The sequence below is a fragment of the Aythya marila genome, assembly GCF_965140915.1.
Source record: "Aythya marila genome assembly, chromosome: 5".
Classification (NCBI taxonomy): Eukaryota; Metazoa; Chordata; class Aves; order Anseriformes; family Anatidae; genus Aythya; species Aythya marila.
Genome location: NC_139046.1, coordinates 4,459,640 through 4,480,542, shown reverse-complemented (window position 1 = coordinate 4,480,542; position 20,903 = coordinate 4,459,640). Strand labels below are relative to the sequence as shown.

Sequence of the window (20,903 nt, the reverse complement as noted above, 5' to 3'; positions counted from 1 at the left end):
GGGGCAAGGCTCGGGGGGGCATTTTGCAGAAATACAGCGGGAGGGAGGGGAAAATTATTAGTGTTATTATTTTTATTTTATTTTTTTTTAACAGTGTGTGTGCGGGGGGAAGCGGCGTAGGGAGAGGGAGGCTGCCCGGGAGAGCTGTGGGGATGCTCCGGGGAGGCCGGGCCGAACCGGGCCGGGTGGAGGAAGGTTGCTCTGGTGGCAGGGGATGATGCAAAATGCAAAAGGGCCGAATCCGGGAGCAGAGGAGACGGTCCGGAGCTTCCCACGGCTCCCCTCTCCCCGTGGGCAGGCGGAGGTCGGGCTCGCTGCTCTGCGGGCAGCGTTTCCTCGCCGCGATTTCCTTGGGTGTTTTATTTTCCGCGGCCTGATCCTTTGGCCTTTCGTTATTCCCCGGCCCCGAGGTGAACTTGGAAAATTAGAAATAACCGGGGAGAAATTTCCCCCACTCCGGCTGCCGCCCTGGACACCCCCCATCCGTGCGCTCAGGCACCAGCCGGGGAGAGAAACGGGCAGCGCGTTTTGGGCCGGAGCTTCGGGCGGGTGAAACGGATTGAGAGAATTGCAGCCAGCTCGGAGGAGGGCTGGAGGTGTTTCCCACCTCCCCGATTTTATTATTTTGACTATTATTGTTGTTATCGGCCGTGGGAACGCGTTTCCCCAAGGCAGCGCCGGGGCGCAAGGCGCCCTGCTCCGTGCCCCAGGCTCCATCCCCCGGCTCGCACCGCACTGACAAAGAGTCGGGAAAGTCCTTGTGCACCGGCACAAGTTTCCTTAGAGCTCAAAACCTCCTCCGCTTGCCGAGATTGATTTGGATTTCGGATCTCCCGAGAAGTTGAGCGGTGTTATTTATTTCTTTAAAAAGGGGAGAGAAAAAAAAAAAAAAAGATGCAAATCTAGTAAAAGAATAAATAAAAATAATAAATTAAAGGCGGTTAAGAAGGCGATCGGGTGGCGGTGGGGAGGCAGAGATGGGTCAAAAGGCTCGGCGGCCCCGGCAGACCCTTTCGTTTGGCCGCTCCGGAGCAGGGCCGGGGCCGCGGAGCTGCGCGCAGGAACCGGGGGCGAAGCGCGGAGCCGGGGGGGCCCTTCCCCGGCACCCCCTCAGCGGGGAAAAAAAAAAGAGTGCTGGGAAACACCAACCCCAAATCTTCCCTTTGGGGGAAAATAATTACAAATCGGATAAAATAAATGTAAGAAACGCGGTGGAAACGAGCTCCTGGGGGGGAAAGGAGAAGCAAAAGAAATTCCCCGTCCTGTCTCAGCACCGTGGCCCCCTCTTCTCCCCGCCCGAGGATGGAGCCGTGGCTGCCCGGGCCTCATCCTGCCCTCCCGGCCGCGGCTCGCTGCCTTGCACTAATCAGCCCGGGCCATCAGCGGGGCTGGGGCCGGTGGCCCGTAATTAGGGAGCGTGTGCCGCCCGGATTATCTCGTTAGTTTATCAAGAAAACATTTATTATAATTAATTCTCGGACGGGGTAATTATTATTGAGCGAGGGCAGAGCAACTGGTAGCCGGGATCTTTGCGGAGCGAGGGGGGAGGAGGGGGAAAGGTGACAGATTGCGGAGCGGAGCCGTTGCTCCCCGCTTGCGCGGCCGCGGACGAGCGGCTCCGCGGGTGGCTCCTGGCCGTGCTCCGCCGCCTTTACGAGGACAGGAGGATTGAGGGGAAAGAGTGGGAACACTCGTTTTATTATTTTTTTGAAGTGTTTTTAATTTTGGGGGGGTTCGTTTGCTCGTTTTCCAATGCGCCCCGAAACCACTTTTGCTCGCCCGCGCAACCGGTGGCGACCAAATCGGCGGCTCCGGTGTGGGTGCGGAGCGGGAATACCCCCCCAGGCAAAGCGGATCCCCTTCGTGTCCCCCCCCCCGGGCATGGTGTTAAAAGCGGGGCCCGGCTCCTTGCCCCCGTTAAGCGAGGCCGAGCCGCGCAAGATGCGCGCCCGCGGAGCCGCTCGGCACAGCCGGGGATGGCGATGGGGAAGGCGGCGGGGGTGCAGGGGGGGGGTTGCCGGAGCCCCCCGGCATCTCTCAGCCCTACCGGAGCTACGGCTCCTCTCCCCTGGCCGCTCTTAACCGAAACATCGAGTTTTGGGGGTTTCGGGGCAAAAAAGTTGCGCTCGACTTCTTTTTTTTCCGACGGCCGCCGCGCGTGGAGGGAAAGGCGAGATTTGGCGAAAAAAAATATATATTAAAAATCCACTTTTTCCGCGGGAACCAACCTTAACCCTTTCAGGAGCCAGGGGCTGGCCCCCGTCGGGTATTTTTGGTTCTGGGGGTCCCCCAAGTCCCACTGCGGAGCCCCCCCGGGGGTGCCCGCAGCCGGGGGGAGCCGCTGGCCGCCCCCGGGGCCGCTCGGCGAGGTGTTTGTTTAGCTCCAGCCCCGTCATCAAGAGTTTCTTGAAAGCCTAATAAATCTGTTACTTGCCTCCAAATCTAATTACCCGGAGTACTAATTAGGTGCAAATGGCCGGTGGAAATTACTGCAGGCGTGGACTGATGGCGGTAGAGCAGAAAAGTTTGGCTCTGCCCGAGCGGGCATTTGAGCTCTGAAATGCGGCATCGTCGGGGGGAAGGGCAGGGGGGGAGGCTTGAATGTTGCCCAAACCTGGGATAATTAAAGTCCTTGCAAGAGACTAGGGGAGAGATAGGTTTCTTGAATTGTTTCTTTGTTTCTCACCCTTGGGCTTTGTTATCTGCATTATTTATTTAGCCGAGGGGTTCTTTGTGTCTGCGAATGGCCCCAATCAAGTTTTGCTTGAGACAATTAGCTGGTGCCCGGCCGGGAATCCTATGCAAATGCCCCGGGCAGCCGTACAATGCGGGCAGTTGAAGGCATGGGGGGTTTTGTTCGGGCAGTAATTACTGGATGGGACGTGCCCCCCCCCCTCCTTCCCCTGCCCTCCCCTCCCTCCCTGTCTTTTTGGGGAGGGATGCGTTTATCTGCTCAGTCTCTCCCGGCTCCCAAATCCGGCTGGGGGCCGGTTTAAGAGCTGGAGGATCGGCGGGGGAAGGCAACGGGGATAAAAGCCGGGGGGCAGCCAGCTCCCTGACCCCCCCCTTCTCCCCTCCGCAGGCACCTGGCGGCCCCCCCCGGCCGACGGCACCCCCAGGCACCGCCCGGGGCAGGCAGGGCGCTCGGGCGGCTCCCCCTCGCCCGGATTTCGGCCAACTCTCCTCCCCGCTACAACTTTAGCATGATGTCTTATCTTAAGCAACCACCTTATGCAGTCAATGGCCTGAGTCTCACAACCTCGGGCATGGATTTGCTGCACCCGTCCGTCGGTTATCCCGGTAAGCCACGTTTTTTCTCCCCTCTCCCCCCGTTCCCCTTTTTGTCCCCTCTGCCCCGCGGATTTCCCCCAGCAGAAGCCGCGGTGCCGTGGGGTCCCCCTTTCTCCCTTCCTTTTTCACTTTATTTTTTTTTTATTTTTTCACCCTTTATAACCTTTCTATGGGGTTGCAAAACCGGGGCCACCCTGTTTTGGAGGTGGGGGGCAGCCTCTTGCAGGGAGGGCTGGGGAGGAGGCGCCGGGACTGCCGCAAGGATGCGGCTGGGGGCTGGCTGCGGGTCACCGGGGAGAGCTGGCGGGGATCTGGGGGGGTCCCTGGAGGGGTCCCCCGGGGGCTGAGCACACTGAGTGACAGCCAGGGCTCCCGGCTCCTTTCGCAGCCACCCCCCGAAAGCAGCGGCGGGAGCGCACCACCTTCACCCGGGCGCAGCTGGACGTGCTGGAGGCCCTTTTTGCCAAGACCCGCTACCCCGACATCTTCATGCGGGAGGAGGTGGCGTTGAAAATCAACCTGCCCGAGTCCAGAGTGCAGGTAGGAACGGGGGGGGACCCTGTCTGCTTCCCCCCCTTCAGTCCTCCCCCAGACCCCAGCCCACTGGGGCTGTTTTAGAGGATGGGGCCAGCCCCGTCGAGTCCTTGAGGGATGCTCACATATGGGTGAGGGTGTTTGGGGTGGTCAGAGTGGTGATTTGCCCCCTCTGGGTTGCAGCCTGGCCTCCCCTTCCTCACTGAGCTCTGGGGATTAGTGCAGACCCCATGGTCATCCTGGGCTGGGGGGGTATCCCCAACATCCCCATGCCCTGCACCTTGCTTTGGCCACATCCCAGCTGGTCTCGTAGGCACGTGTAGAGGCCACAAAGCATCCCCCCTTCCCTAAGCCCCCCCCCCACATCCTTGCTGCCGGGCTGGGGTCCCCTTTCACATCAGTACGAACCAGGGGCTTCCTTTGCTTTTGGAGGGGTTTTGGAGAGGGGAGGCTGTGGGACACCTCTGCTGAGGCTGGGCTGTGCCTCCTCCTGGCAGCACCATCCTGGTGGTGCTGCTGTGGGGCAGGAGGAGGGTCCAAGCACCTGTGCTGCCCCCAGTACGGATCCAGGGCACCCTTCAGTAGGGGCAGGGAAGCTCCTATGTTGCTCGTGCCTCTCGCCTCTCTGCAAGGATGGCCCTGGTCACAGAGCTGCCTGGGGCTGTGTCCCTGCAGAGCGTAGCCATGGGGACCAGGACCCCCCTCCCTACGCTTGACCCCAGCCATTTCCCCACAACACCTTGCTAGGAGAGGCTGAGATGGGTTGGGGGCCACCCCTGTCTGGGGGTGGAGAGCAGAGAGCCTGTTTAGGGGTAAATGAGACATCTGCAACTGCCCCCAAACCCCTGCCTCTGTTCCCCTAATTGTTTTCCCCCCTTTGCTCTATTGTTTCTAATTGAGGGCTTCAACGGGCCTTAAATGGTGATTTCGGGGGGTCACCGGCTGGCAAGCTGCAAAAAGGGAGTGTCCCCCTCTGCTTTCCCCAAAAGTGACTGTATTAAGCATTTTGGTTTGCCTGTTTGCCCTCGTTAGTATTAATGCTAACGATCTCAGGGAGGGGGAGCCTTGCAAAGCCCTGCTGGCCACGGAGCCATCCCCATCCCCAGCGCCGGCTCTCAGCCCTGGGGTACCTGCGTGTCCCTAAGGCGAGGCTTTTCTCCATCTCTCCATCCTCCCCTCCCTTTCTCCCGGTCTCCAGGTGTGGTTCAAAAACCGCCGGGCCAAGTGCCGGCAGCAGCAGCAACAGCAGCAGAACGGGGGCCAGAACAAGGTGCGGCCGGCCAAAAAGAAGAACTCCCCGGCCCGGGAAGTGAGCTCGGAGAGCGGGACCAGCGGGCAGTTCACGCCCCCCTCCAGCACCTCGGTCCCCACCATTTCCAGCAGCAGCGCCCCCGTGTCCATCTGGAGCCCGGCGTCCATCTCCCCGCTCTCTGACCCCCTGTCCACCTCTTCCTCCTGCATGCAGAGGTCCTACCCCATGACCTACACCCAGGCCTCAGGTTACAGCCAAGGATACGCTGGCTCGACCTCCTATTTCGGAGGGATGGACTGTGGATCTTATTTGACCCCTATGCACCACCAGCTGCCCGGACCGGGGGCCACCCTGAGTCCCATGGGTGCCAACGCGGTCACCAGCCACCTCAACCAGTCTCCGGCCTCCCTCTCCACCCAGGGCTACGGGGCCTCCAGTTTGGGCTTTAACTCGACCACCGATTGCTTGGATTATAAAGACCAAACCGCCTCCTGGAAGTTAAACTTCAATGCTGACTGCTTGGATTATAAAGACCAGACATCCTCATGGAAGTTCCAGGTTTTGTGAAGGCCCGCGGGGAACCTTTGTGACCGTACGAGAAACCGCGACGAGAACGAACACGCTGGGCCGAACGCTCCAGTTTTAGTCAGGTCTTGGTTAAATTAAAGAGAAAATAACTAAAACGGACAAACGGACAAACAAACGAACAAAAAACCGACGACGACAACAGCAACAAAAGAGGGACAGTGCTGGTGTGACCACGTTCAGACTCATCTCCTGCTCAGACGCTCTGGAAAAGGAATAACAAAGAGGAAAACGGAGGAGGAAGGCCTTAAACGGACAGATCATCTAGTGAGCAGAAAACAGACAGACCAATCTGTGTTCTTTATAGTTTTAGGCAAATTGTTGGGTTTCTTTGTTTGGAAGAGGTGGGAGATCGTTCCACCTATGGGCCAGTTTAAAAAAAAAAAAAAGTCTAGGTTTTTATTTCTTTTTGTGTGTGCGTGGAAAGATCCTTCACCCAGAGGTTTCCAATGTGTTAGCCAACCCTTGGTTAAAATATTCGGAATGGACAGCATCTCTTTCTCTTTTTCTCCCTCTTTCTCTCCCTCCCTCCCTCTTTCTTTCTCTCTCGAGCTCATTCAACTGTTTCATGCCCAACTTGCTCAAGTTGGCACCGAGAGAACTTGGTTCAGGGCTGTGTGGGTTGTGTGACTGATTGTCCTAGCTGCACTACTTTATTTAAAGAAAAAAAAAATAATGTTCATAAGGAGTCAATATGTAGTTTTTAAGAGACAATCAGTGTGTGTCTTATATAAATGGTACATCTGTGGTTTTTAATCTGTGCTAGACTTCAAAACTGTGATCTCCTGTATTGTATGCAACTACGAACTCCGCACCAGCGGGAGTTCTGCTGTGATTTAAATAGGTTATAATTATAAGTGAAATTCAGAGCAACTGAGTTACCTATTATCATCTTTTTAAAAATACAAAAAAAAAATATATTAGAAAAAAAAATAAAACCACAAAAAAAAAATACATGATCGCCTTTCACCAGAGGTGAACTGCACTGAAACTTTTTACAACAAACTGTCTTTGAATGAAAGAGAAAAGACCGAAAAAAAATCACCCAAGGACATTAAGCTCCTCTGGAGTTCACTTACCGCCGGCCACGCTGGCGGTAGCCATCAAATCAAACAGGACTTCGGGCAGTTGCTCTGACCTGGATGAATTTAAACCGAGAAATTCATTGTCGTTTATGCTTGCAGATGTTAACTGAGAAAAAAAAAAAAAAAAAGATATATATGCATAAACCTTTTTTTCCTGGATTTGGCAGATATGTATAATTATATTAAAATGGTTCTAGCACACTCGATGGTTGTCTTCCCTTTCCATCGCGCCCGCGAGGGCTGAGCGGGGCGATGCCGCCGGCTCCGCCTGGTTCCGTGGGCAGGGGGAAGAAATCCGCCTGGGGATTTCTTTGTGGGCAGTGAAAGAAGCAAAATGAAAGGTTATATTTATTTATTGATCGATTTTTAAAGGGAAAAAAAAAAACACAACACGTGTTTCCAACCTGTCCCCTTTCCCCAATCTCATCCTTTGGCGGAGGGATGGTATTTGTGAGCCATGTTTAGGGAGAGCCCTGAACTTCTTGGGGTAATCCGGGTGGAGAAGGGGGACAGGGAGCATCGTGCAGGATTTGTGTCATAGCTGAGGTCCTGAGGAAGGAGGAGGACTGCTTTTTAAGCCACAATTTCATGAGCTGAATCTGGATTAGACCCTTCCCAAATGTCCCCTCTCATGGTGGTTGTTTCTGTCCCTCCTTCACGTGTGCGCATGGGACTGCATGAGCCCTGAAGCTGGTTTGGATTTAATGCAGCAAACAAATGAACTGGTGGAAAGAGAGGAAGGCGGAGGCAGCAGCCTGCTCTGTGCTCCTGTCCCCGGCAGGTTGCTGCTCGTGAAGCTGCTTGGAGGCACCAGCACGCGGCACCCGTGGCCACCGTTACCTCGCCGCGGTGCCTGTGCAGTGCAGGTAGCAGGGAGCATGATGTCTCATCACAGCCCTGAGCATCCCTCAGCTTTTCTTGCCCCTCATGAGGTCCGTGCATGCCCAAGGAGCCTCCTTCCTTTGGTTGTCTCTATTTACACACCACTGGGCCCCCAAACTGCCAGCAGTGGTTATCCCTTATGCCGAGCACCTTCTGGCGCTCAGCGAAGTGGCCAGCTATGGACGAAGGCAAGATGTTGTGCTGCTCGGTGCCCAGTTTTGTGCATTTTTGTGGCTCTTACCCAGAGGAAGACACACAGGGGAGGCTCGGGAGGTGCCTCGGGATGGCTCCGGGTCCCCACCACCAGCAGCTCCCAGGCAGCAAGGCGTGAGGTTCCCGTGCTCTGCTGTCGTGGTGAGAGCTGATGGAGTTGAACCCCAACAAAAAAAACTATTCAAGCAAAATACACTCAATAAAACCAAATCCTTGTTGAACTGGGGCACAGCACCACACCTGCCTGGAAAAGCTCTTTGTTTTGTGGGCATTTGATTTTTTTTTTAAGCCTCTTTAGAAGCACTCTTACCATTTTCCTTTTCCCATCTTATCTTTTGCTGTTCTTTCCTGAGTGGTTTCCCATCTTTTAGGGATGAGGTCCTTCAGCTGGAGCTCACTTTTATCAGAAAAGCCAATTCGCACCAGGAATTTCTCTGAATTTTGCCCAGCCTTTTGCACGTTTCACGTTGTCTCTACCTGTTTTCTGTTTTTAATGTAAACGGGCACTCATGTGGGCAAAGGGCAAAATCCCAAGGTGAACCAGCAAATACAATATATTATTTAAAGAATGTTTTAACTCCTTTTTCATTTTTAATGTTTTAGGTCTTCCTTCTGGCTAAATTTCTTTCCTCTGAACCGAGGCTGCAGAAGGGGACTCTGGATCGAATACAATCAGTAGGAAAGCCAGGGCACCTTGTCGGTTTAGTGTTGGGAAGCCAGATTTAGGGGCAAAGAGCTGATTAGCTGTGTGTCAGATTTGAGGTGCCTCCAACCCCCAAAGCTACATATATAAGCCAATCCTCTCCCTTTCTGCAAGGTGAAGTTTCCCACTGGAGGAAAAAAATAATAAATAAATGAAAAAACAAATAAAACAGTCGGGAATTATTGACTGCTCAGCCCTCGGCCAGGCATCACTGACCCTGCCCCAGGCTCAGCTGGGGCAGAGCCCCAAAACAGGGATGAGTTTTGGGGTGATCATGTTTTAGGAGGAGCCTGACATGCCCAGGGCTGCCAGTTTCCAAGGAGATGGGGGATAAATATGGTTAAATCTGGATTTAGGGACTCACAGCAGAGCTTCCCTGATGGGAGCAGAGGGACCCCCAAAGTCCATCCCCCCCCCCCAGCCTTGGGGCTGGGGGAGGACAGCTGGAGGGAGGGTAAGGTTTGGGAGGCTTGGGTCTGGGCTTGAGGTTGGGTCCGACTTTGGGAGGGTTGGGGCTGGGTCCTGGCCCCATCCAGATTTGGGGACTGAGAAAGGAGAGGGGAGAGCAGAAGGACCCCTGACTTTGCTACCTCCCTCCTCTCCCTTTCCCAAAGACAGGGGATGGATGAAAGCCCCCCCAGGCTGCAGAGTCCCCATGCCTAACCCCCACGCCCCCTCCATAGACATGTGGGGAGCGAAACGGTGCATGTCTATAAATGCACACAGCACAAACACTGGTATCAACGTGTACAGCCACATGCATGGAGCATAAACATGCACGTAGAAATGCAACTCTAAGAAAGCAGATAGCACAAACACACACCCCAATGCGTATCTACAAACCCACGTGGCACCAACCCCTGGTATAAATGCAGTTATTGGGGAGTCTCTATAAATGCCTATTGCTTAAATGCACGTATCACTGTGGATATATACTGACATGTATACAAGGGCACATAGCACAGATGGCTACAGCGATGCCCACAGCACCAGTGCCTGCAGGTTCAAGCAGCTCTGCCTGTGCCAGGGGCTGTGCAGGGGCTGGGGGCTGTGGTTAGGGCACCATGAGGGGCTGGGCTGGTGAGGGGATGTGCTGGGGGCAGGGGGAGAGAAAGGGAAGGGAATGAAGGGGAGATAGAGAATGAAGGAAAAGGAAAAGGAAAAGGAAAAGGAAAAGGAAAAAAAGGAAAAGGAAAAGGAAAAGGAAAAGGAAAAGGAAAAGGAAAAGGAAAAGGAAAAGGAAAAGGAAAAGGAAAAGGAAAAGGAAAAGGAAAAGGAAAAGGAAAAGGAAAAGAATGGTAAAGAGGAAAGGAAGGGAAAGGAAAGGAAGGGAAAGGAAAGGAAAGGAAAGGAAAGGAAAGGAAAGGAAAGGAAAGGAAAGGAAAGGAAAGGAAAGGAAAGGAAAGGAAAGGAAAGGAAAGGAAAGGAAAGGAAAGGAAAGGAAAGGAAAGGAAAGGAAAGGAAAGGAAAGGAAAGGAATCAGAGCCTGCTGTCTCCCTGCTGCTGCTAATGCTGCTGCACCTCTGCTCTGTGGCAGAGAGGAGGGAGGTGATGGTGGGGTTAGAAGAGGTGGCAAACAGACAGATAAACATATAAATGCTGCACAAACTGTTAAAATCTGCTCTGAGAGTCAATTTTGACTTTTAGGCTCATGAACCATTAATAAAAATCTCCTTACACTGAAATGGCTCTCAAATGCCGTGATAGCGGATTACAAACTCCTAATGGAGATGCTGTATGACCAAATATTCTCTAAGCAGCAAGGTCTAACGTACCGGGGGTGGCCGGGCCACCTGATTATCAGCTTATCGGCAAATACTTCTTAGTGCGGGATGTGCCAAAAAGAAAGCATCTTCCTCGGCACAGTCCCTTCCCCATTCTTCATTTTAACAGATTTGGGAGCAGCATCATGTGGCTTGGGGTCCGTACGATGACCTGTGGCAACGAGAACCTGTGTCTCTCACCTTGTCACCCATCACAAGCAGGGATAAGGAACCTGGTATTTATTCTGCTGTGGGTGCTGGTAACAATGGATGTTATATTTCTACCAGAGCTGTTATCATCTAGAAAATGCACAGCCTGAGCTTCCATGGGGTCCCCTTGTCCCGTGGGTCTTGGGCAAGGCAGCCCCAGTGGGGCTGGGCCCTCCTGCACCCTCATTTCCTTTAGAAGCAGCAAATTGCAAACACTTTTGGGTCCAGCTAAAAGTGGAATTGAAGCTGATTTATCTCCTGACACAGCTGTTAAAAGCAAAGTGTCCCTCCATCCACTGTGCCACGGCTGTGGAAGGACGTGTAACCACGCTCACTGATTTTTGGGGAGACTGTGGACCACAACGGCTCTTTCATGAGGTGTGGGGCTGAGGTTTGACCCCTCGGGATAATCAGGCTCCTCTGCAGCCATGAAATATCTGGAGCTAGCTCCCAGGGAAGCCCGTCTGGGTGAGGGCATCGCCCTGGGGGCTGCAGAGCTGCTGAGGGGCTGCAAACGAGGAGTTGAGATTAAAGTGCAAGGCACTGCCAGGGTGTTTGCTCAGCATCCCGAGGAGGAGGCACCGTGGGGTTGGCTTTATTTAACATTTTTATTAGCAACGTGGAAGAGTATGCAGGCAGAATTGTTAAGCACCGGAGCTGGTGAGTGGAGAGAAGTGATAGGAAGAGGCAGACAGAGGACGGAAAATAGGAGGGCAGGATAGCAAAGGATGAGCAAATGTATCTGGAGAGAGAAGCAGAGCCATTCAACATCCCTGCCAGAGGAAGGTGTTTGGAAAGCCAAGCCATGAATGTCCTGTGAGTGCTCTGCCCTCCTGGTGGGCACGAGGTTGCAGGAGATGGGTGCTGGTGAAGGGTGGTGAGAAGGCTGATGGAGTCCAAAAGGCTGGATCAGTGGGGGATGAGGGCAGCAAAATTGCCACTGGAACTCTGGAAATCCTGAAATCAGGTGGGAGAGGAGACCATTACTGAAATGATGTTGTCTGGTCCCAGGGCCAGGCTTTGAAACTGAATTTGGAGAATTGGGGTGGGATGCGGAAGAACCATGAAAGCAACTCAAGGAGGGGGGAACCTCCCTGGGAGAGGGGTGTCTGGGGAAATCTGTCAGTATTTGGAGCTACCCAGGAGAAGCTTGAGATGATGTGAGTAGATTTGGTGAGTACATCTGGCAAAGGCAACCAGGCTAAGAAGTTAAAATTAGATTAATCCCCACCGGACATCAGAGACAAATAAAAATCAGCCACTGACAGAAATTGCCCTAGGATATGGAAGATATGAAGGTTTGTTTTTTTTTCAAGTATTATGGTCAAATATCCGGGTGTCTTTCTGGAAGATAAGCAGGAGGTGTTTGCTCCTGTCCATAATTACAATATAGCATGGCACAACTCTTGCTGAAACCACCCAGGTTACTCTTTCTCTTTCAGGGCTATATGCAGGACTTCTGGGAGGATGGAGTACCCATCAGAAAATTCCTTGGAAAATTTGCTTCTGGACCATCTCTGGTCTTGGTAAATCAAACACGAATGGTGCAGCAGAGGGCAGTGAGATGAGCACCAGAGGCCAGGGGCCAGTGGTGTGGGTGTCCTGTGCTGCTGTGATTGTGTTACTGCAGGACCTCTTATCCAGGACACGTCTGGCAGAAGGACAGCATGCCACTGACATCCAGCCCTTCCCATGTGCACGGACAAGCCCTCTGCAGCTCAATTTTTGGGAAATGTCTTGCAAGAGTTTCCCGGAGTAGTTTGGGTCAGCCCTCCTGGGCTTCTGCTCTCTCTTTTTTCCTTGGCCGCCCTCTCCCCTGCTGCGGGGAGTGGGGATGTGGTGCCAACCTCTCCAGGTGTGCAAACTGCCCACCCCTTCTGGCAGGGATCTCAGGGCACCAAGAAGGTACTGCCAGGGCTGAATTAAACAGCAAGAGGCTGCCAAAGCTCGCTTCTGGCTCTTAGCCTCCCACATCAGTAGGGAGAGAGGTGACTGCAGAAGGGGCTGCAGCGTGAGGGTTGTTATTTTCCCTGTGTTTTGGGGAATGCCTGTCACCATTTTGGGTGTTCCCTATGCTCAAATGGATCATCCAGGTCTGCTGCAAGTCTGTGACTTTGCAAGGGCTGGTGGACTGCTACAAAATTAGGAATAAAGAGAGTGCTGGAGCAATTGGGGGTTGTTGGGAACAGCTATGCAGATGCTGAGGTCTCTTTATGGTGTTACACTGGTCCTTATATAACTGAGAGCACAATTAGAGCTTCACTACATCTATTTAATTACTTGCATTGATACAACCCTATTCAAATAGTCCCCATATTACCAATTTCCCTGGTAATTTCTGGTTTCCCTGGTAAATTACTGATTTCTCTGCCATTTCACTTTCTACTTCAATGGTATCACTGGCTAGTGAGGGCCTACCAAGGCTCCCTTGCTGCCTTACCATCGGGTCAGACTGCAATTACCAAAGGCAAAAAGAGCATCAGCAATACCAAAGGCAAAAACAGCAATGTCCTGAAGCCCGCCTTGGCCTGAGGGCTGGCTCTGTCTGTGCTGTGGCTGCAGTTGGGGTGTCGGGCTGATAAGGTGCCCCTCTAGGCTGCAGGCATCATGCTTGCTGGGCTGGGGATGTGGCATCACGGCCCGATAAGGGACCTTCCCCCAGATCTGTCTGCACAATGCCATACGTGGTCTCATGTAGGTGGGCAGCACAAGATGAGCCCCACATCGATGGGCATGGGGCAAATCCACCCGCTGTGTCTGGCACTTGGACAGCAAGGAGTTGAGGTGTTGCAAATGCATGAGGTGGGCTGAGCTGAGCGGGAGAGACAGAAATCATCTGCATGACCCCCCGGCAGCACCAAAAACGTGTAGGTGTCCTGATAACCAAGAGAATTCAGTGATGCTCGTGGGCTCATACTGGGGTTGTGTGACTGTAACTGTCCCCATTAGCATTAACACACTCTTTACTCACTCCACCGTTTATCAGAGAGTGATTAGATATTATACAGAGTCATGTTACTCGTGGAGACCAGGCACGATGTGCTTATTTTTTATTTGCCTTCAAATCAGGGAAATCCACAAGCAGCTTTACTTCTAGACCCAGCCATGCTAGCCTGTTCTCGGCGCTTTAAAATTAAAGCAATCACAAGGCTGCCCTTAGGTTTCCAGTGACTTATGCAAGAAACCAAACACACGAGAACAAAAGGACAAATGAAAAACTGGGGTTTCAGGCTGGAATTTGTACCGCGAGCAACGTGATCGAGTCAACTTACTGTTCATGTGTCAGGAGAGGAGAGGGAGGGGGCTGTCCTGATTAGATCTCATTTCCTACCTGTTTACTGTAGGCATTTGCATAATGATCACCCTGCAGAGTTGTTAGCATATTATAACACCCGTTCCTGAACCCGTTAAAACACAAAAACCAGGCAGACTGCTGCTGTTTACAGCAAATCTCCTCCTGATTGCGTCCAAGCGGATGTGGCCAGCGCATGCCCCCAACTACTTGAGATGGCTGCGAGCCTCTTCCAGATGTCATCAGAGAGATAAACACAAACTGTTTTATTTTTTGCAAAGAAAAAGGAAAAATCAGAGGGCTGTGAAGGGTTCTAAAGTCCTCCAGGGGTCATTTTCCATTTTAGTTCCTCATTGGAGGAAAAAGACGTCTCCAACACCCCGTATTCCTGGTCCAAGTGCTAGGATGGTGATAGCAGCCATCAGGTTTTGAAGCAGCACAAATAAATGATGGACACAGCAGCTCAGCCCTCCCCAGACATTCGTGCTCCTGCAGGATACGTGCTTCACCACAACTTTCACCCAAGCAGATCTTCACGCACAGAGTGACGATTTACAGACTGCAAACGTGGTGGGAAGTTGGGCTTATTTGTAAATCGTTTGCTTTCAGTGAGGACAGATGAGCGTGCCATTGTTTTGGAAGAGTTCCTTGTCAGCCGAATTACAAAAAGGCAGATAAAAGAGGAGGGACATGGGGCAGACATGACCCTGCTGTTGCCAAAGGGTGGCAGAGGCCTGCGAGGTCTGAGTACCCAAGCAGCGAGGTGTCAGCAAACAAACCCCGACGGGCTCACCTTTCAGCAGACCCACTCAGCTTTTTGCTCTAACAGGGCCACGACAGGGATCCTTACAGATCTCTCGGTCACTCACAGAACTTACTCTATTTCTAATCCTACAAAGTGCACCAAGGTGCTCACAGACCACCTGAACCAGCTTGCTTCCACCTGTCCACTTTAAAGCACATTTTCCATTTCCTCCTCCAACTGTTCTTGGCAACATGGGGTAAAAGTGGACTTCAGATGAAATAATATAGCAAAGAATCACTGAATAACCATTGTCAGCTCAGTCTGGTTCAATCTCTTAATGATTTTTGGTACCCCATACTTCTCTAGATACTTACAAGAACACCACAGGGGTCAGTGCCAGAGCACACCAGACTTGTGGTGTGCTACACATGTGGTGCTTGTCCCCTGTCTGCTGTGCTGGGTGTTTGCAGAAGGATGTGAGACCGGTTTAATGAGATTTCCTCTTGACAAATTCACGTTGGCTGCTTCCTGTTAGACAACTTTCTGCGTAAATGGAATTTTAGGTCTTCCAAGAGTTCAGGTTTGCAGGGACCTTTGCAAGGTTTTGTGTCCCTTAGCAAGGATGCCCTGGACCCTCAGCTTCCAGCCAGCTGCTGCAGCAGCCTGGCATTGTCTCCTTGCACAGCCTCCTTCTAACCTACCCTTATTCCACACCAAACCTGTCCCCAGCGATCCTCCACGGTGTCTGGAAGTCCTCTGGGACAACTGTGGGGTGTCCTTGGGATTCCCATCGCACAGCATCAGCCCAGGGACAGCAGAGATGGTGTCAGCGCCTGTTGTATATGGGGTGGCCATGTCTCGTGGATGTCTGCCTCTTTGTTTCAGCACAGAGTCCTCATTTCATGTTCCCCAGTAGTGTTGGCATATAGTGACTGATCCCCAGTGCTCCTGTGGAGCATTATTGCTGTCTGCCCTTGGTATTGTTCCCCATGCTGTGGGCTTGGTTCTGCTGCTCAGCACCCTTGGACATGTCTCACAGGTCAGCCTGCCCCCGAAGAGGGACTCTGCAGCATCTGCAAGGAAGCATTATGGCGCCAGAATCCCCACCTCTGTAAAAAAAACACCACTTCCAGCAGCCTGGGACCCACCTGCCCATTTCCTTCTCTAATGATGGATGCTCTCCTCTCCATCTCTCTCTCTACCCCTGAGATCAGCCAAGCATCTCAGGTACATCTCACGTCCCCGGAGGCCAGCCACTGCTGACACCACAACACCGTGCTTTCTCCCTGGTACCCGTAGCAGGTGGCTCAATCCCAAAAAAAAGGGGGCAGCCCCTGGAAGCCGCTGCCTTTCTGCCACGAGGCCGTAGCTGCAGCGAGTGACACAAGAGCCTGGCTCTCCTGCTGGAACCGCACTTCGCTTTCTCATTATGCAACTGCTGTATTTTAATAGAAACCCCTTTTTAGGCAGTTTCAAAAACAGTTGGTCTTTCTTTTTTTTCCTCCTTCTGTCAAATGACCAACTTAATAATTCACTAGTTGTGCTGGGATTAGCCACTTTGGGCCACACTCTGGATTTCTTATCTTTAATGTAGTTCTCGACGACATCTTCTGCACTTAATCCCCTGACAAAACTCCCTTTGATTCCCATGACAGTCGCTCACGGAGATCAAACGCAGAACGCTGCTCTGTCAGGTAGAGCTGGGCGAATAATTTGCGACAAATAATTTACCCACAGACTTTCTTCCTCATTTTCTCTGCACAAATTGTCCATTTGGCTGAGGCTCGGGACTGCTGGTGGATTTGTTTCTGACCGCACGAGTCTGAATTCAGTGCCTGGCTCACAAGGAAGAGCCTGCGAGTGCATTTCAAGAGCCTTGGTGGTGCTTTGACCTCGCTTGGCTCCAGCTTTGGTTTTTGGCAGTGCCAAGCCCGTCCTGCCCCATGAGCAAAATCAACACACGCTGTGATGTGCTCAGCAATCCTGAGTCACCGTGCTGTGTTTCCGAGCAGGATCAGAGGAGCATGACTTTGAGCTGAGTGCCGCAGTGCAAATAATCTCTAATATCACCCTAAATCTCCTGTTCGGGGGATGTGCTCTAATGTATGCACCTGATATGAGTTTTATCACTTCCCCTTGCAAGAACAGTCTCCAAAAGCCAAGCGGAGGCTAGGCGAGGATGTGCAGAGATAACAGGACTTGGTTTTCATGTGGGATCTGCTCTAGCAGGGACAAGGAGCTACCCACGCTCCCAGCATCACTGCCCAGCACCATCTGTGCCCTACATCACACAGCTGGGGACCAAACACACAACCCCTCTCTTTTCAGCTTTGCATTGCCACAGCCTCCATCCCAGTTTAACCACTCGACCAAACATCAATGGCATCTCTGGGTGTGTCACTTCAAGTGTTTTAGGTAGAGAAAAGGTTAGGAATTTGGATTAATTAGGAATTAGCCATGAGAAAGTGTTGGTATGGATGGATTTACACAATATTTGTAACTGTGATTTTATAAATGAAAATGTTTGAACTTGCAGTTTGTGTCAACTTTACCTTTTTCCTTCCCCTTTTTTTAATTAAATGCCTGTGACTCTCAAAAAAGCACAAAGGTGGTAACTTTAAGGTCTCCATCTATTTTCCAAACAGCCCTGGTAATGCCTGCAGGGAGCAGAGAGCAGTGCTGCCTTACCAGGGCCCACAGAGACGCTTCATTAACCCAATTAAGCAGGTGGATGGAGAGGGTCTCTCTGATAATTTACACCTTACTAATGAAGTGTGTGACTCTTAATCTCCTCCAAACAAGATACACTCATGAAACACTGGTGCAAGGAAAGGGGAAATTAATTAGGTGAAAAAACTATGAGATTATAGTAGAGGGATTCCAATGAGGCAACAGTAACATGGCTGGTGATTCATTTGTGCCTGTCTTAAATTAATGGCTGAGCTGACAAGCAAATAAGACCCAGCATTGTTTTGGCTTAAAATACATCCTCATCAGACCTAGCACGAGGCACCTGATTTTACGGCACGACACACCATTTTCTGAGCCCCAGCTGCCTGGACAGCCCTGGGAGAAACAAACCCAGTCTGAGCAGAGCCTGGCCCCTTTTCTAAGACATCTAGAGGAGCTACTTATTCTATGGAAATATTTCCCATACAGTAATAATGCTGTGCCATAGAAATATCTGCCTGGCTGCCAAGCCTGTGTTTGGGGTGCAGTGAGGTGGTAGGGAGGTGGTGGCTGGTCGCTGAGCAGTCATCCCACCAAGCTGAATGCTTAACATTGGCTTTAGCCATAAAAAGATGATGTGAGCTGCTGCTTTGCTTGGCGCTCCGTGAAAGGCTGGAGTCAAGCCCTTTACGACCCAGTTATGGGTTGATTTCCTTTATCTGTGTGCAGTGCCATCGAGTGATGCTGTGCATCAGCCTTTGTGGTAGAGCTGAACTGGCTTGAACCATGGCCAGTGGACAACTTTGGCAGCCTGAGAGCTGGCTGCTCAAAGCAACATGACTTCTTCTGACCTCTAACACTGTTGGGAGACCCTTGCAGAGTTTCCTTGGGTGCTGGTGGATGCTGACCAAAAAATTGGGTGCAAACATGAATGAGAAGTTGCTTTTTGTCCTGAAAAGTCCCTTGGAAAGGCACTGTTCATCCTGTGATCATGCATGGTAACTGTCTTCAGAGAATGGGATCTTCAGTGTTCTGGAGTGAGAATGCTGCAGAAATGCATTTTATCAGTCAAATTCAATGTGTGGGTACTGAAAGGTTCCCAGAGTAGCAGATCTGAGCAGCTTTAACATTGGAAATTGTATTTTGTCCTAACAAGAACTCAATGCGCCCAAGGATTTCAAAGCTTTTGGCAAACATGAATTAAAGCAGTAATTAATTAAGCTCTGCGGCACTCCTGTTTGATAAACAAGAGATACATTATGATCAGTCAGTATTGCCAACTGCAAACATTCACTAACTGTGAGTCCAGCTCCCCAAAATTATGAGATTGGCTTAAAAAATCACGAGATTAAAAACCAAAATTGTTGCATTTTCTTTATCCACCATCTGGCTCCTCAGCCTCTAGGGTAAACATGCCTCGTGTTTTCAACTACAAGGGCTAGCCACTTACTTAAAAACATGAAAACTGAGATCCTTGTGCTTCATAATGACTCCAACAGCTGAGGCTTTAGGAGAAAATACTAAGAATCCTAAGACTCGTCACGAAATCTGAAGAATTTGCAGTAATGATCACTTACAACGGAAAGGGTTTTGGCTCAGCAGCTATTTCTGAATTCAGCAACCCAGCACAGGAGCTGCTAGACAAGGAACAACGAAGACTGACCCTCCTGGTCAAAATGGCAGGAGCATTTAGGTGGATAAAATACAATTACAGAGGCAGGATGTCATGTAGCCCTTGCTGGAATTTAGCCAGGGCGTGACAGATAAACACATCAGTTCTTGTGAAAACTCTTCTGGGATTGTTAATTATTACAAATGATCTTTCCTGTCTCTCTGGAAGATGATTGCAGGCAATGCTACAGCATCAGGCACTGTCTGGGGGCAATAGCTTCGTACCAAGCCACGGATGTGAATGTCACCCCTGAAGCCCTGCTCCCCTGGATTCGCAGCCCTGACAGACAGTGTGTGTCGGGAAAATCCTGGCTCAGGATGATCCGACTTAGCCCGTGAGACAGGGCCGTTTTGGTGGCAGGGCTGGCAGCCACCGCATTACTGTCTGGGGAAGAACTTATGCGGCAGTGGGAACGGCAAATTATCCGGAGGGAAAGTAGCTGCAGAAGGGCCGTGGCTGGCTGGAACCAGGAAAACAGATTTCAAACTAATGTAAACAGCTTGGATTTATCACAGGGCTTGCAGGTTCAAAAATAAATATCACTGTTTCTGTGGTTCAAAAGTTGGTTATTTTCTACCGACACTTCAAAAAATGTAGTTTTCCAGTGACCTTGGAAACCACTTTAAATACATTTTTCAGTAAGTTAAAAACCTGAAGTTAATAAAAAGGAACCAGGGAAAGAAAGAAAGTTTCAATTCTTTAAGCAGGTCTATTTGTCACAGAAGAGAAAATGAACTTGAGGCCACCTGAGCATCCAAGCACATGTATTTTAGAGAAAACTAGCTCTAATGTCTTCGCCGCAGCAGGATCCCCATACACGTCAAGAAGCCATTTTCTCCAAGGAGGAACATTACGCTGTGCTCAGGATAGACTCTGATCTTTGCACCTAAACCTATTTAAGCGATACTAGGGGCTTTTGTACTGCTATGAAATTACTCTGGGCCCATGAGGGCACTCGCTGGCTGTGTACTCCCCTCTCTTCTGTGGAAATCGAAGTACAAACAGGTTGAAAAAAGCTACAGACAAATTCATGCAGCGAGTACCAGCTAGGGCTACTTAGAGAAAAGATACAGCCTCTGGCTTGGGAAGCTCAGTGCTGCAGGGAATTGAGGAGATAAGGAGGAGGGCTTGCCCTGGCTTTACATTTTTTCTCTAAGCATCTCTTGCTGACCACCTCTGGTGGCCTAGATGGACCTTCAGGCCAACCCGTGTGTGGTCATTTGTGTTCTCCAAGTGTATTTCCTCCCTGCCCAGCTCAGAGGAGCATTTCCAGGAGAAGCTCCCAAACACAGGGGCTAAGGGCAAGAGCAATGCTGGTGTAGAAGAGTATTGGTTAACATTGGAGCCATGGACCTCATGCTGCCGCCCTCTGTTTGGTCCCGACTCCTGGCTTTTCAAGCAGTGTTTGTGTATTGAATAAAGCATTTCAAAGGGTTATGCTAAATAGGTGTCTGGGGCTCAGTAATTAATGTCAACATCCATAAATGCTGTGTGTCTCACTCCTGTATTGCCAATGCCCTGACTACAGACAGAGTATCTTATCAAGTTACTTGCTTTCTCCAAAAAGATGTACCAGCAGGTCATGTGTAAGTTAAACATGGCAGCTCTCTAACCACTCAGGAGCTACTTTATCCTGTGTGCAAACCTGGTTTATAAAGCTTATCAAGAAGAGAGGCTTGGTATCACAGTCTAGTACTCATAATTAATCCTGGAGACAGTGCGGATTTAGGTTCATTGGGGCTGACTTCAAATTAAAAAGTCACTATTAGCATGTGAAACAGACACCATATGTTACATATTAACACTGTAGATGTTACAGAATGTTCTGCATTGCTTTTTCTTTAAGTCAGATAGCTATAGACGTGCCCTTTCCAATAGAAGTTGGGTTATCTATCTGTATTAGTGTTACCTTCTAGTGGTCTCCATTATGGATGGCAGCAGATGTCTTTACAGAGATCTCTACTGCCAGATCTACTCATACACACACATCCGTATAGGTAAGTTCC

General features: G+C 50.9%; 1 protein-coding gene across 2 annotated transcripts; it reads left to right on the top strand.

The window, feature by feature from the left end:
- Window positions 1-3,203: 3,203 nt before the first annotated feature.
- On the top strand, window positions 3,204-5,644 carry OTX2 (orthodenticle homeobox 2; the record flags this gene model as incomplete). Of its 2 annotated transcripts, none has more annotated exons than XM_082761714.1 (3): window positions 3,204-3,300; window positions 3,680-3,831; window positions 5,024-5,644. In XM_082761714.1, 3 exons carry the CDS (start codon window positions 3,204-3,206, stop codon window positions 5,642-5,644), a joined length of 870 nt encoding a protein of 289 aa, XP_082617840.1. The 2 variants fall into 2 exon arrangements, with proteins under 2 accessions (XP_082617840.1, XP_082617839.1); XM_082761713.1 differs by having other exon boundaries at window positions 3,204-3,309; window positions 3,659-3,831.
- Between the last annotated feature and the right edge of the window lie 15,259 nt (window positions 5,645-20,903).